This window comes from Mauremys mutica, chromosome 1, assembly GCF_020497125.1.
Source record: "Mauremys mutica isolate MM-2020 ecotype Southern chromosome 1, ASM2049712v1, whole genome shotgun sequence".
Classification (NCBI taxonomy): Eukaryota; Metazoa; Chordata; order Testudines; family Geoemydidae; genus Mauremys; species Mauremys mutica.
In genome coordinates this window covers 154,326,330-154,339,519 of record NC_059072.1, presented here as the reverse complement: position 1 = coordinate 154,339,519, position 13,190 = coordinate 154,326,330, and the positions used below count along the sequence as shown (strand labels likewise).

At 45.9% G+C, this 13,190-nt stretch overlaps 1 protein-coding gene across 2 annotated transcripts in view; it reads right to left on the bottom strand.

Moving 5' to 3' along the window:
• TBX15 (T-box transcription factor 15) overlaps positions 1-12,027 on the bottom strand; it is a 140,326-nt gene extending 128,299 nt beyond the window's left edge. The window contains exon 1 of one of the 2 annotated variants that reach the window (XM_044983963.1): positions 11,826-12,027. In XM_044983963.1, the coding sequence (XP_044839898.1) occupies positions 11,826-12,027 (202 nt within the window). The remainder of the gene's footprint in view (positions 1-11,825) is intronic. The other variant, XM_044983970.1, reaches the window with a different exon arrangement.
• Between the last annotated feature and the right edge of the window lie 1,163 nt (positions 12,028-13,190).

Below are 13,190 nucleotides of genomic sequence, written 5' to 3'. Positions count from 1 at the left end.
GCATCTCAGCACATCAGAGAGAGATGCCAGTACACAAATCAGGAACACCTGGTGACTCCACAGATGGGGAGGGCAGTGGCTGGTGGTGAATGCCTGACTGGAGTAGTTGAGACCCCGGGTAACTGCCCAAGGAAGAGGTCATGATGATTTCAGTGGGAATTTTGGATGATCAGCACCTCTGAGTCTTTCTGGCCTAATTTTCAGATATAAAAGGTCGCACCATAAAGCCACTATGAGTGGTGGGTGCTCAGCGCCTTACAGGATCGGTCCCTAATACAGTAGCTAGCAGGTAAACAAGGCTTCAGCATAACTTTAGGTTTATCATATGCCACAACATGATAAAGAATAGGCACTTTGTTACTTCATTCAGTCAAAGTTTAAGGCCAAAAGGGACCACCAGATCATCCAGCCTGACCACCTGTATATCACAGGTCACCCGCACCACTCAGCCACTCGCACATTAAACCCAACAGTCAGAATTAGATCAAAGTATCACAGCCCTGTGTGTGTCTGGGAAACACATAAAAAGAGTAATTTCAGAAGCAATTGCTACATTTGCAAGAGGAAATGTTGCCTAAAGATTTATGGTCACCCATCTCAATTATCTCATGGAGGTTTATTTAAGCTTAGGCAGCATTTGGTATAATGTATGGGCTAGACCTTGCTCCCACAGAAACCAGTGGGAGTGTTGCTGTTAGCTGCTGTGAGAACATGAGTAGATCCTATTCATTTTATTTCCTGTACTTTTCTCACCCAGATGCACAGGAGTGCTAATGGCAGAATAAAACCAGGTGAAATGTAATGCCCATCCGAATGATTTCAGAAGCACAGACTAAGATGTAGGGATAGCAGGACAGCACTGGGAAGATCTGGGAGCCAAGTTACACACAATGTGATTTGTAAAGGTCATAAACAAGCCAGAACACCTGGATATTTAAACAAATAACATCTTCAATCTTATACAAGGATTTATTAATGGGATTGAGGCTCATCAACGCGCCACGCTGATTCCTAATAACTGTGAGAAAATCACCTTCAGTCTAATTCTCCTGAAAGAAGCAAATGGAATGAGGGAATGGACAGACCTCTCCTTCCTGAACCCCACGCTGGACATGGCTATCTACAGCCCGAGAGAGTTGCACAAGGTAAATACACTTCCCAATGCGAAGTCCACGGGGATTATTGGTGGTGCGAGACTGATTGGAGAAACCAGAGCACTCTGACATCTCCAGATCATGAGCTTTGGGTTGGTGTGTGGCAGTCCAGATCAGTTCAACAGACAGTCTGGTAATATTGTATTATAAAGATTATTAAGTATGAGGTTTAGGTTTGTGAGACCACAAAGGGGTTTACAAAATGTAACCCTGAGTTTGGAACTGTGATTCTTCCCTGCCGATGGAACGTGTGATGCTGCACTTGTGAGATAATTATCCAGCCACTCTCTAACATTAGTTTTCTTTTCTTAAAATAAAGTATTGATTAACTGAAAATCATAACAATGCTCGGGTCTAACAGTATGGCCTTGAGGCAGGTATAGTGTATGCAATTTGCTATGCAAACTTCCACAAATCGCTCTGCCGAAACACCCTCAGTCCTGATCCGCATCCCTATTACAATCCTGGGACATCTTCAGCAGCTCTGTTATACAAATTATGTGGAGGTTTTCCAATGTGTGCAACCGTTTATTAGAGTTTTTGATGAGAGACCACCAAATTTATGTTCCCTTGTGACCTAGTCTAGAGTTGACTGCAGCTTTCCAAAGGTAAAGGTGAGGTGCTGGTGCACTAATTCACTGAGCACCAAGGCCTCAATATTGGGACCACATCCACAGAAATGTGCTGATTATTAATATAACTTGTATCAGTACCTAACCAGTTTGTAAGCTACTTTTCAGAAAACGTAAATCCCTTATTTTAAGGCTGGTTGGCAGTACCTTCTTTCCAAGCTATGCCCAGCAGCTTCCTGCCTGCTGGGGATGTCACTGGGGATGTCTATTTGACAATGCTCTAGGTGTTTCGTATGTTCCCATCATGGAAGGTAGGGCCATTGTCAGTGTGGTGGGGAAACAGAGACAGAATAGATGTCAACATGAAAGTAAATCTTAGGAAGACAAACTGGTAGTAGCTGGCCTAAAGTATTTGCTGGCCTCACTCTGGCCTACATTACAATCATAATTTACATTTACAAATATCAACATTTTCGATCTTACATTGTCTCTGAAGCAATCTTTGGACAACTACTTTGCATCTGTCACTGGGTCTTCTTCACACCATCTTCACAATATTGTCAGATCAATAGGGCTACTTAGCAAATGACACATGGAGATATTAATTTTTCTAATGCTTTTGTCACTGCTCCGAATGATTTTGTAACTCATCATTTTCTAGTCTGCCAATCTACACACTTAAAATATTGTATTTGGTATGAATGCTGCTGATATAGCTTTAACTGGACATAGGTTTTCTGATCATGTTACAGTTTTAAAATATCTTTACTGGCTTCCATTAACATTTCAGTTTAATTTTACAATAATAACACTTTGCATTTCTCTAGCCATTGTCACTATAGGGCCTTACAAACATTACCAGAAGAAGAAGAAGTATTTTCTACCCAAGGATCTCAAAGTGCTTTACCAATCAATTAGGTTAATATTGTTATCTGTATTTTACAGAGGTTGAAACTGAGGCTAAAAGGCCTTGTCTACATTGGCATTTTTTTCTGAAAAATATCCCAGTGCTGCTAACAACTTGCAGTGCATCACTATTAGTGATAGCAGTTGTGGAAGCCCTCATGTAGATATGGTACGGGAGAATGCCAATATTTTTAACATTGTGTTGTGTAGACCAGCTCTAAGCAGAGTTAGATGACGAGATACTTTAAAAGACAAGGCTGCCTGGAGTCCTGTTTACACTATGATTCCCATTGTTGCTGCTGCCAGTAGAGATGTACCATTTTTAGCAAAGGTGGAAGTGTTTGTTCGTTCATTTGTTCATTTAAAAGGCTAATGTGGTTCAACTAAAAAGATTAAATGAAAGCTGCGAACACCATGCACCCTGACCAGCAAATTCTCATCATTTCACCTCTGCATCTACTATTTAATATTAAATGCCTCCCTCTCCCCTGCTACAAACTGTACAATATCATTAAAAGTGTTTGCACAAGATGTTTGAGCACTAATATTTGGTCACAAATTAATAAACTTTCATCGCTAGATACTGAGAAACCCAGCCCTTCTGGGAAACTATGATAATCTAGGAAGCCTTTTTTATAGTATACTAATACTTAAAGAAAGTATTTTTTCACACAACACACAGTCAACCTGTGGAAGTCCTTGCCAGAGGATGTTGTGAAGGCCAAGACTATCGCTTATTCAAAAAAGAATAGATAAGTTAACAGAGGATAAGTCCATCAATGGCTATTAGCCAGAATGGGCAGGGATGGTGTCCCTAACCTCTGTTTGCCAGAAGCTGGGAATGAGCGACAGAGGATGGATCACTTGATGATTACCTGTTCTGTTCATTCCCTCTGGGGCACCTGGCACTGGCCACTGTCGGAAGGCAGAATACTGGGCTAGATGGACCTTTGATCTGACCCGATAGGCCGTTCTTATAGTAGAAAACTCCCACCAATGTAACTAAAAAATTGATTTAGTTACACGAGCATAAACTCCTGCTATAGATGCACTTAAACTGGTTTACACTGCACTTAAGCTGATTTAGCTTAAAGCATAAATTGGTTGAAGTGCTTTTTGAACCAGTTTCAGTACATGTACATTAGTGGTTTGCCCTGGTGTAATTACATTGATTTTAATGGGTTTAGTTACACCAGCACATTTTATAATATAGACCAGGGCTCAGAGAGAGAGCGATTTAAAAAACATGTTGGTCCTTGAGGGCCCAAGACTGCAAACCTTGTTTCATGCAAGAAATCCATTGACTTCAATAGGAATACTTGACTTGTGTGAGTAATTCTTACTCATGTGAAGAGGGGTTTGCAGGATCAGGCCCTACAGCAATAGAAATGTTCTTTTCTGGAGGTACCAGACTTAGAATTGTAGAATCATAGAAACGTAGGGCTTGAAGGAACCTCAAGAAGTCATCTAATCCATCCCCTGCACTGAGCCAGGGTCTCTCGATCTCTCTCTTACTTTTCCATCTGAAAAAAACATCAGTTTTCTGTAAAGACAGATATAGATAGACCAGGACACCTCTGCCTGAGGGAGACTAGTTACGCTGATATTTGATATAAGAGCTCAGCCTGAACTGGGAGGAGGGAGACATGATGGATGGTTAGTAGGAAGTTACTTGACTTGTGCCTGTAATAGAAGCTCTTTCGATTTTCCCTGAGATCTCGTCACAGACGTGAATGTCCTTTCCATTCCCACCTTTTCCCACTTCCTGCAGATGGAATAATTTGGATAGTTTTGGATATTCAAAATAAGTAAAAAGAAAGCAAGACATTGTTTGACATGCTGTTTCCTTTCTAAGACTCTGCTGCCTTGGAAACAATTCCTAGGTATTTTCATATTATTCCATTACCTGCAGTCTTAGTTCAGTGTGAACAATTCACCTCCTTGCAGGAAGAGTTTAACAGGCATGACAGCAGAGCCCACCAATTCAATAAGATAGAGATTACTGTAGGGATAAACCCTTCTCACTTGCTCGCTCTTTTTGGATGAACTTGAGCAACACAAACCTAGTCTGAGCTCCCACACTGTACTCCTGGTTCCCATCTAGACAGCTCCATCTTCTTTTCTCTATAATGTCACCGTCTGACAGCAATAGCATCCACTCTGTGGGCAAAGCGCAGGGGGTGCATACATGTCTTGGAGGTTACATTTTCATTATTTCCTCAAATTATCAAATACAGTACAGACTATCACAGTCTCAGCCACTTCTGCTCAATTACACATTTAGAGCTTTCTATCTAACACTTAATTCTAATACAGCATTTGGGATCTGCAGATCACAAAGGTGGGTATATTTCATACACCCGATTTTACAGATGGGCAAGCTGAAGCACAGAATGGCGACTTGACCTGTATAATGTTCCACACCAAGTGAGTGGCAGAATTAAGAATGGAACTTAAGTTTCCCAACTCCTTTTCCTCTGCCTGGGTTGCCTCACCACACTCTATCAGATAGGTCGTAACCAAAACTCAACTCTAAACAATCAGAGCTGGAACCATATTTTGCAGCTTAGGCCAATGGAGGCTACATCCATCAATGGTTATTAGCCAAGATGATCAGGGATGCAACCCCATGCTTTGAGTGTCCCTAAGCATCTGACTGCCAGGTGGTGGGACTGGACCACAACGGATGGATCACTTGATAATTGCCCTGGTCTGTTCATTCCCTCTGATGTATCTGGCATTGGCCACTGTAGGAAGACATGATACTGGGCTAGATGGACCTTTGGTCTGATCCAGTATGGCTGTTCTTATATTATTATTTCTAACCTATGTACAAGTATACATGTCTTGAGTATATTATATTATACATAGATTCATATACATGAATAGGAATGAATGTAATGACGTATATACATTAAAATAACAAATAAGTGGTGATTATATCTCTATGATCAATTGTGGAAGCATGTGGTAAACTGTATTTATTGTTGCAGGAATTACCAGCCCTTTGACTCTCGTACCTGCTTTCTGCCCACTAATCCCTCTTGGCCAGGATTACTTGCCAGTTCTAAACCTCTGAGCAGATTTAGACAGCCGCTGTTTGTTGTAGTTATTTTAGACATCCCTGCTTTCTCCTTTCCTCAACGTCTGGAATTTCCCCCACAAAATTACATGATGCTGAAGTGCAAGATGGTCAGTATTCAGTCCAGGAGCACGTTTAAGATGAATAGCTCATGAACACTTAGGTCCAGGCATAAGAGCTTTATACCATTGGAAAGGAGCTGGGAATTCCCCCCTTGCCAAGGGTGTAATGCTGTTGTTCCTAATCTTGGTAGGACACAAGTCATCACACCATAAAATTAGGACAGTGTGGTGGAGCTTTTTTAGATCTTTCTAAAATGTATTATTTTCTCTCCCTCCAAAGCCCTACAGTAACTAGGGTGCATGGCTTGACAGGAAGAAGGATATGAAATGCGGACCGAATTTGACAAAATGTAAAACTCTCCAACGTTTCTCAAATGTTTTCTTCTGTAAAATATGTGGCATAAACAATATCCTGGGGGACTGTGTAGTATCAAGGTGTTACAGGCATTTGCTTAGGGAAATGTGCATATTTCACTGGTGGCTTCTCTGCTTGTAGTAAGGCTATCTTAAATTCGAAGAATAAAAACGGGCTTACCACATCACTGTGTTCTCGCTGGCTCTCTCTAATACAGATAATGGGCCTGTGTGTATCTCTAAAAGTACAACGTGGGCAACTGACCGAAAAACTGTGCTTCAAAGGGAATTCCAGATTTCGAACGTACCCACAAAAACGTCAATCACAAATTTCTGAAGAGCAGATGAGCTCACTAAACTCTCCCCACAGCCTGCTAATGTCACTCCGTCCCTGCTGAAAGATACAGCTGTAAATGACGATGAATAAATTATACATAAAGGATTGAAAGATACAGTGATTAAGACACGCAAGACTTTAGCGCTGATCATGTTTAGCCTACAAATACCTGGAAACCCAGAGATACCAGGGATGTGTGTTAATTGATTGTCTAAAACCGTTACTGGACTGAGCATTTCAGTGTTTGATTTAACCCAACAGCAAGTTTTCCCCATCTCTGAAATGCGGATACTATTTCCCCACTTCCCAGAGGCGTGGAAAGCTCCGACTCGTGAATGCTTGCGGCGCGCGTTGAGATGCGCAGGCGAGAGGCAGCAGCGCGGTGCCAAGTGCCCTTAGCGATTGCACAATAAGCCAGTGGGAGGGGAGTGACCTAGACGAGGTCATTCGGGGCAAATCAAGGCCCGGCCCCTACGGCAGTTAATCTGCAGCGCTAGGGACCAGAGTCACGGGGATCCCCTCGGCCGCGAGCTCAGCTCTGGAGCCACCGCAAGCCCTTGGCTAGGCAGGGGCGGGTGCTGGGGGCCGCAGTGAGAGCAGGGCCGGGCAGCAAGAGAGGAGGAGGCTCGGGAGGCTCGCGGAGCCGGGTGTTGAGCGTCCCTCTGGCCGCCTGCAGCTGCTCTGCTCCCGGCAGGGTTTCCCTCTCCACCCAGCCCAGCGCCCGGCCCCGGGAGCGCAGCCAGCACCGACGTGTTAACCCGTCCAGCCCGCTCCGCCGCCCCCAGGCCAAGCCCCCGCCGGAGCCGTGCGGCGGCGCAGACAGAGGAGCCCTTTCAGCCAAGGCGCTGCCTGTGCCGCAGCCCGGCACAGAGGCGAGTTCAGCGCCTGCCCCCTGCCAGGCGTGGGCAGGCTGCGTCCTCCATTAGCGCTCAGCTCCCCGCGCCAGTCCTCTGCGCTCCGGGGTAGCCCCGGGCTGGCCTTCGCCCTGGCCCAGCCGCACGCAGCCGGCCCTGCACCCGCACCCAGCGGCTCGGGCAATGCAAGCCCAGGGCAGTACCGCACCCCCGCCCGCCTGCTGCCCCGGGGCCAAGGCCAGTTCTGAGACCCAGCGGCCGGCCTGCTGCTCCGGGCTCCCCCCCTCAGCCGACCTGCTCGGCCCAGCCAGCCGCCGGAGCTATGCGGAGTGGTGGGGATAAACCGCAGCGGCGATCCTGAGCCATCCCCCCGTTATGTGCCTAAGGCCTGGGCTCCGGGCGCTGCGCAGAAGAGCGGAATTGGGGTTCGCTCCGTGCCTGCGGGGGGTGTAACTGCTATGGCCACTGAGTGGAGCAAGGGCGCATTTTAAAGGATTTATTGACAGTTGTGGGGCGTTTTTTTCCTTTCTAGGACTCTGTGCTGATCACGGAATTACAGAATAAACCAGCCCCTGGCTCCTCACCCAGTGCGCACACATTCATGCAGGGCTCCATCCTCTACTCCTCGCTCAGGGAAACCGGCATTGGCCGCCGGATCTCTGTGTGTGTGTGCCACACACACTCACTCAGAAAGTCTCCAAACAACTCCTGCCATGCCGTGTGCCTATTTCAGAACAACCCAGTTCACCCGCGGCGGGGGGGGGGTGTTAATCCAGAATGCCTTTCCATAACTTTGTGATTCGAATCCAGCTTCAGACTTGTGTAAACTGAGTCTCATAAAACAGCACATTAACTCTGACGACAAGATTCATTGCTGAGGCATTAATAACTTGCATCTACTGGAGAGATCTTTATAAACCTAGAAGATTTATCCAAATCATTCTTCCCCTTCACAGAGCACATCCGGGCAGCAGACATTGCCCTTCCCTTCAGGAGAAGGTGGGGTTGTGTCCAGCTTGGGATCTCAGGTCTCATTACTGTTGAATACACTCTAACGCGAGGCCTTGGGCATGGCCGGGAAGTCCCAATACTCGGTGGTTTGTTTAACCGAAAGGGAGATGTGTGAATGTGAAAAGGTTTGGCTCCCCGGTGCACGTGGTTTTTCGCGGAATGGCTTTTGTAAGATTCACCGAGAGAGTCGCAAAAAAGGCGCTTCCAAACAAGAATGAAAATGAGACGCAGCGTCAGGCAGCAACACCCGCATTAGCTTCGTTTCTTTAGGGAAGGGGGTAGGGGTCCCAGAACACGAAATTCACAAGCAATCCTGACAACATACAGCCATCCACCTCGCTCGGGCACATCCCCGGGAAGAGGCGTTAACACCTCAGCTAGCCCCGATTAAACCCAAACCCGGTCGCCCTGATAACAAAGATTAAAATATGGAATTGAAGTATCAAATGAGTCCCAGCTGCGCCCGGGTTCCATTAAATATTAGTCTATACAGACAGACACCGCACTATATTAGCATGAAGTACTAGTAATTATTGATTATTAAATATTGATTACGTATTTATTATTTATAATATTGTATGCTCGACCTAATTATCGTGATTTTAAAACCTCCCGAGATCCAATTTCGTTTCCTTAATTTCAATTTAATAAAAATAAAATTAAACCCTGGTAGATAACGGAAAACTTTTAACAAAAATTGGCTTGAAAATATGGAATTTATGGGAAGTAATAATAATAAATCCATTGTCAACGTACAACATTGTTGACTATTTGCTGTACTATTTGGTGCAAGACTTTGAGTTTGTGGCATTATCTTTTTTATTTCACTTCTAATGCACCTTTTGAGATTTATTAAGATTTAGCTTCAAAGTTTGCATTTAATTGGTAATTTTTTTGTCAATAGGCATGGTATATGCTATACACGTATATGTAGATAGATAGAGATAGAGCTATTTCTATCTATAACAGCTAATCTATTTTCACCCAGCAGCAAAGGAAAACTACAGTAGATTTGGACTGAATGGATTTAATGAAGTGATTGTGCAAATTGCACTCTCAGATTTTTTAATATTTATACTATCACCCTAAAAATGATTTTAACATCTGGTCTTGATTTGCTGGGCTTTATGAAATCACTTTGCTTTCCAATATTTCAGACGTTAGCAGCCGTATTTACCCGCTTTCCATTCTGGCTCTTTGGGGTGTCTCTATTCCAAATTCATGCAGAAATGGACAAGTTAAATAGTCTTATGTTTTGTGTGTAGCCTCCAATAAAGGGTATTAATTGGAAATTAATATAACGAAAAACGAGATAACACGCAGATCTGCCAGATTACTGGAGAAGGGATTTGATTGATTGATTGATTGATTGATTGATTGATTGATTTTCCTGAGGAATAATTTGTAAACTTGATTTACTTTTTATTTATTTATGTATTTATTATTATTATTATTATTATTCGTGTCTCCACTTTTTCTCATTGCTAGGGAGCATTTTCTTCACAGGGAATTCCCTAACCATAAAATTTTAGGCAAGTCTCTTTGAGTTTCATAGGAAGAAGAAATTGATGTTATTGCAATTCAGATTACTTTTATTAATAATAAAAATAACAGTTCCTTGAGAGCTGGAGGGAGCGGAGAAAGGGTCTCTAGAATTTTCAGTATTTTCCCACCTTCCTTTTTTTTAAATCCTTTTTTACAATTGTTAAATTTTGACCAGTACCTTTCTGTCCGATTTTTATGCGGGATTTGAGGAAAGCGATCTTTATGTAATCATTTAAAATTGTACAAAAAATAAGTATTTGCGTCCCAAAGTATCGTGGGTTCAAGTGAGTACGGGAGACAGTGATTTTTTCAGCGATGAACAGAAAACTTTCCCCCAGACACAAAAAGTGATTTGGAAATTATATAGAATTCCCTTTCGCCCCTAATCATCATAATCGTAATAATAATTGCTGTAATCGTATTTTAAAAGATTGTGTAGCCGCAAAAAGCCGAAGGCAACTAACCTAGCAGGACGGTTGTTCATTTGGTGAAAAGGAATAGTTTTCAGCCAGTGTCTATTCTTTTCCCCCGTAGCTCTAGCCGTGGCATTGATCTGTACTTCTGTATTCCCCGAGTACATTACAGACAGGGACTTCTATTGGGCACATTTGCTTTTTAAAATGGAAATTAGGCATGAGTAAAATCACCACGGGACAATAATTTAATTTTTTTACTCCGAGAAATCTCTTAATTAAGTCAAGATTTTAATTTTTTAAACAAGTGAAAACTGAGTAAGCGAATCCAGCCTGTTCTTTCAGACAATCCCCAGCAGGAATCCGAGCTGGGGCCAACCGGCTTGTCTTGTACTTTTTGTGTTGTGAACCCCGGGGGTTGTTTTCCGTATATTACGCAGTATCTGTCACTGAATGCACGTAGACAGTATTGAATCTATTAGTGTAATTAATATATTTTTAAAATTACGCCGTATTTTAACGTATTTCCTTTCGTTCCCTTTCCCTTTCCACCAGGAAGGCTGGAATCGAGGAGGGCCAGACCCAGGGCGCAAGCGGGGAGATCATTGCAACGGGCCGCCTGGCCGGGAGAGGAGCAGAGCTCCCCACGGAAAGTAACGGCGAGGCCCGCGCAAAGGGGGACGGGCCCCTATGGCCCGGGGCTGTCGGCCTGAGCCAGGGGCTGCTGCGGGCCAGTCCCTACAGCGCTAGCGAGGCACCAGCGCCAGATCCCTCCGGGGCCCGATCCTGCCGCCTCCACACTCACTCAATGGCACTTTGCCCGTTGGCCTCCCCGGGGCCAGGATCGGGCCCCAGACCTCTGGTGAGGCTCAGGGCGGCGCTCGCTGCTTTGCTGCACAGGGCATTTGCCCCTGCGTCTCTGTGCTGCTTTCCCTGGCCAGCTCCGGCACGGGCGTTGCTCGCAATCCCCGCTCAGTCAGCCCGGCCGGAGCTTTCGCCTCCTGCCAACAGCTGGGGCGCCTCGGGCTGGGCGCTTTTGTTTTCGTCGCGCGCTGGCGGGAGCAAAGTGGCTGCAAAAGCCGGGGGAGGAGGGTTTACAGGCGAGGCGGATCGCGGAGCGTGCTTGGGAGTGCGGACCCGGGGGGAACCCACTCGCCCCGCAGGATTAACCCCCCCACACACACACACGCCAGTACACCGTGACCCGCCCGCTCAGCAGGGGCACCAGTTGCTTAGCGGCGCAGGAAATCGCCCCGCGCCCTGCAAAGCGAGGAAAGGCGTGTGTCCCCGCAGCGCGAGAGCTGGGGGGAGCAGCGGAGCCGGGCCCCGCCTGGGGGCTGTCAGGGCCAGAGAAAGTGAGTGTCGGCCGGGTGGGAGCCATTCCCCCCCCCCCCGGCTCCCCGCTACGCGAACCAGCCTGCAGGAGACGGGGCGGTGCAAGGCTCTGCCGCCCGGCGAAGGGGCCCGCGGCTGCGAGTGGCTCTGTGGCTAACGGGAGGGAAGCGGGATGGGGATAGAAAAGGCGGGTCACTAACCGGGGTTGAGGTCCAGGCACTGGGTCGGGTCTTCGTTCTCCCCTAGCTGGCCATTGGGGCTGAGGCTCTCCATGGACAAATCCAACCCCTTGTCCTCCCAGTCTCGCAGTTTCCGCTTTTTATTTGTCCCAATCAAGGCTTCTACCGAGAAAGCGTGAGCCCGGGAGCTGAGGGCTACTGCAGATCTTCTCCGCTCACTCATCTTAGCCCCCAGCCCGGAGCCGCGCCGGAGGAGCAACCAGGGGCCCGCAAGGCAGAGCTTGGGGAGCAGAGGCAAAGCCGGTCGCCTCTCTCCCCACCAGCCCCTCCCCAGCTGCGCCTCCAGAAGAGCCCTGAGTCCTCTGTAGGCTCTACATGTGGCAGGGTCGGGCGAGAGTGGGCAGCCCAGGTCCTCAGCACTTGCTCAGAGGGACTGCAGGCTGGATTTCATCTTTTTTTCCCCCTCTCCTTTCCCTTCTGCCTCCCTCTGATTGATACAAACTTCTGGGAATTTTTTTTTCCAAAGAGTTAGGCAGGCTGCTTGCGCCTGTCAAAAAAAAAAAGTCCCTGACCAATAGGAGGAAGGGAAGGAGAGAAACCCAAAAGCTGCAACCCAATGAGGAGGGGAGGGAGACTCAGGCTTGAGAGCTAGGAATTTGGCCTGGTGGGTCCTGGAACCCTGGAGGAGAATTAACTCTATAAAGAATGGAGACGTGCAGGAAAAAATCTAGCTATAAATGCAGCGAGGTAACAACTCCAACGCTTAGCGAATCCCCTCCGCACCCAGAGTTTTTAGTGACTTCTAGCCACTAAAGCACCAAACATAGTATTTGAAAGGGCCTTAAAACCTGGGACTTAACGATGAGGGACTATTTATTTGCAGGACGCCTTCAAATGCAGTGCTGTTGTCTTTGTTGCTGCTGCTGCTGCTGGTGGTTTCCCTTTCGAAAATAACGGCTTCGTGTATTAGACCCGTTTCCCCTGAGAATGGTGTCTCTTTTTACGTGATTTTGATGACAATCGGGCTGTGAAAGCGGTGTTAAACTGACTGCGCCATTTTGCCCTAGTTGTAAATATTTGCTGCCATTGAGACTACCTTGTATTTTGACATTTGGATTTTCCATGTTCTTTTGCTAGTGTAGAATTGTATCCTGCCAGAGAAAATCAGGTAAAGGCCACATAAATAAATAACAGTATACATCTGTAAAACCATCTGGGGAGGGAGTTCCTAGCAATACTAAGAATAGCTCGATTTACCAAGAAAAAACTCATGTTTCCGCTAATGTATCTCAGCAAGAAATTATTTTGAATGATTAGAAAGACAGATAAACATAACGCTAAGCATTGTATGACGTAAATAATAAATGAAACATGGAAAATATATCA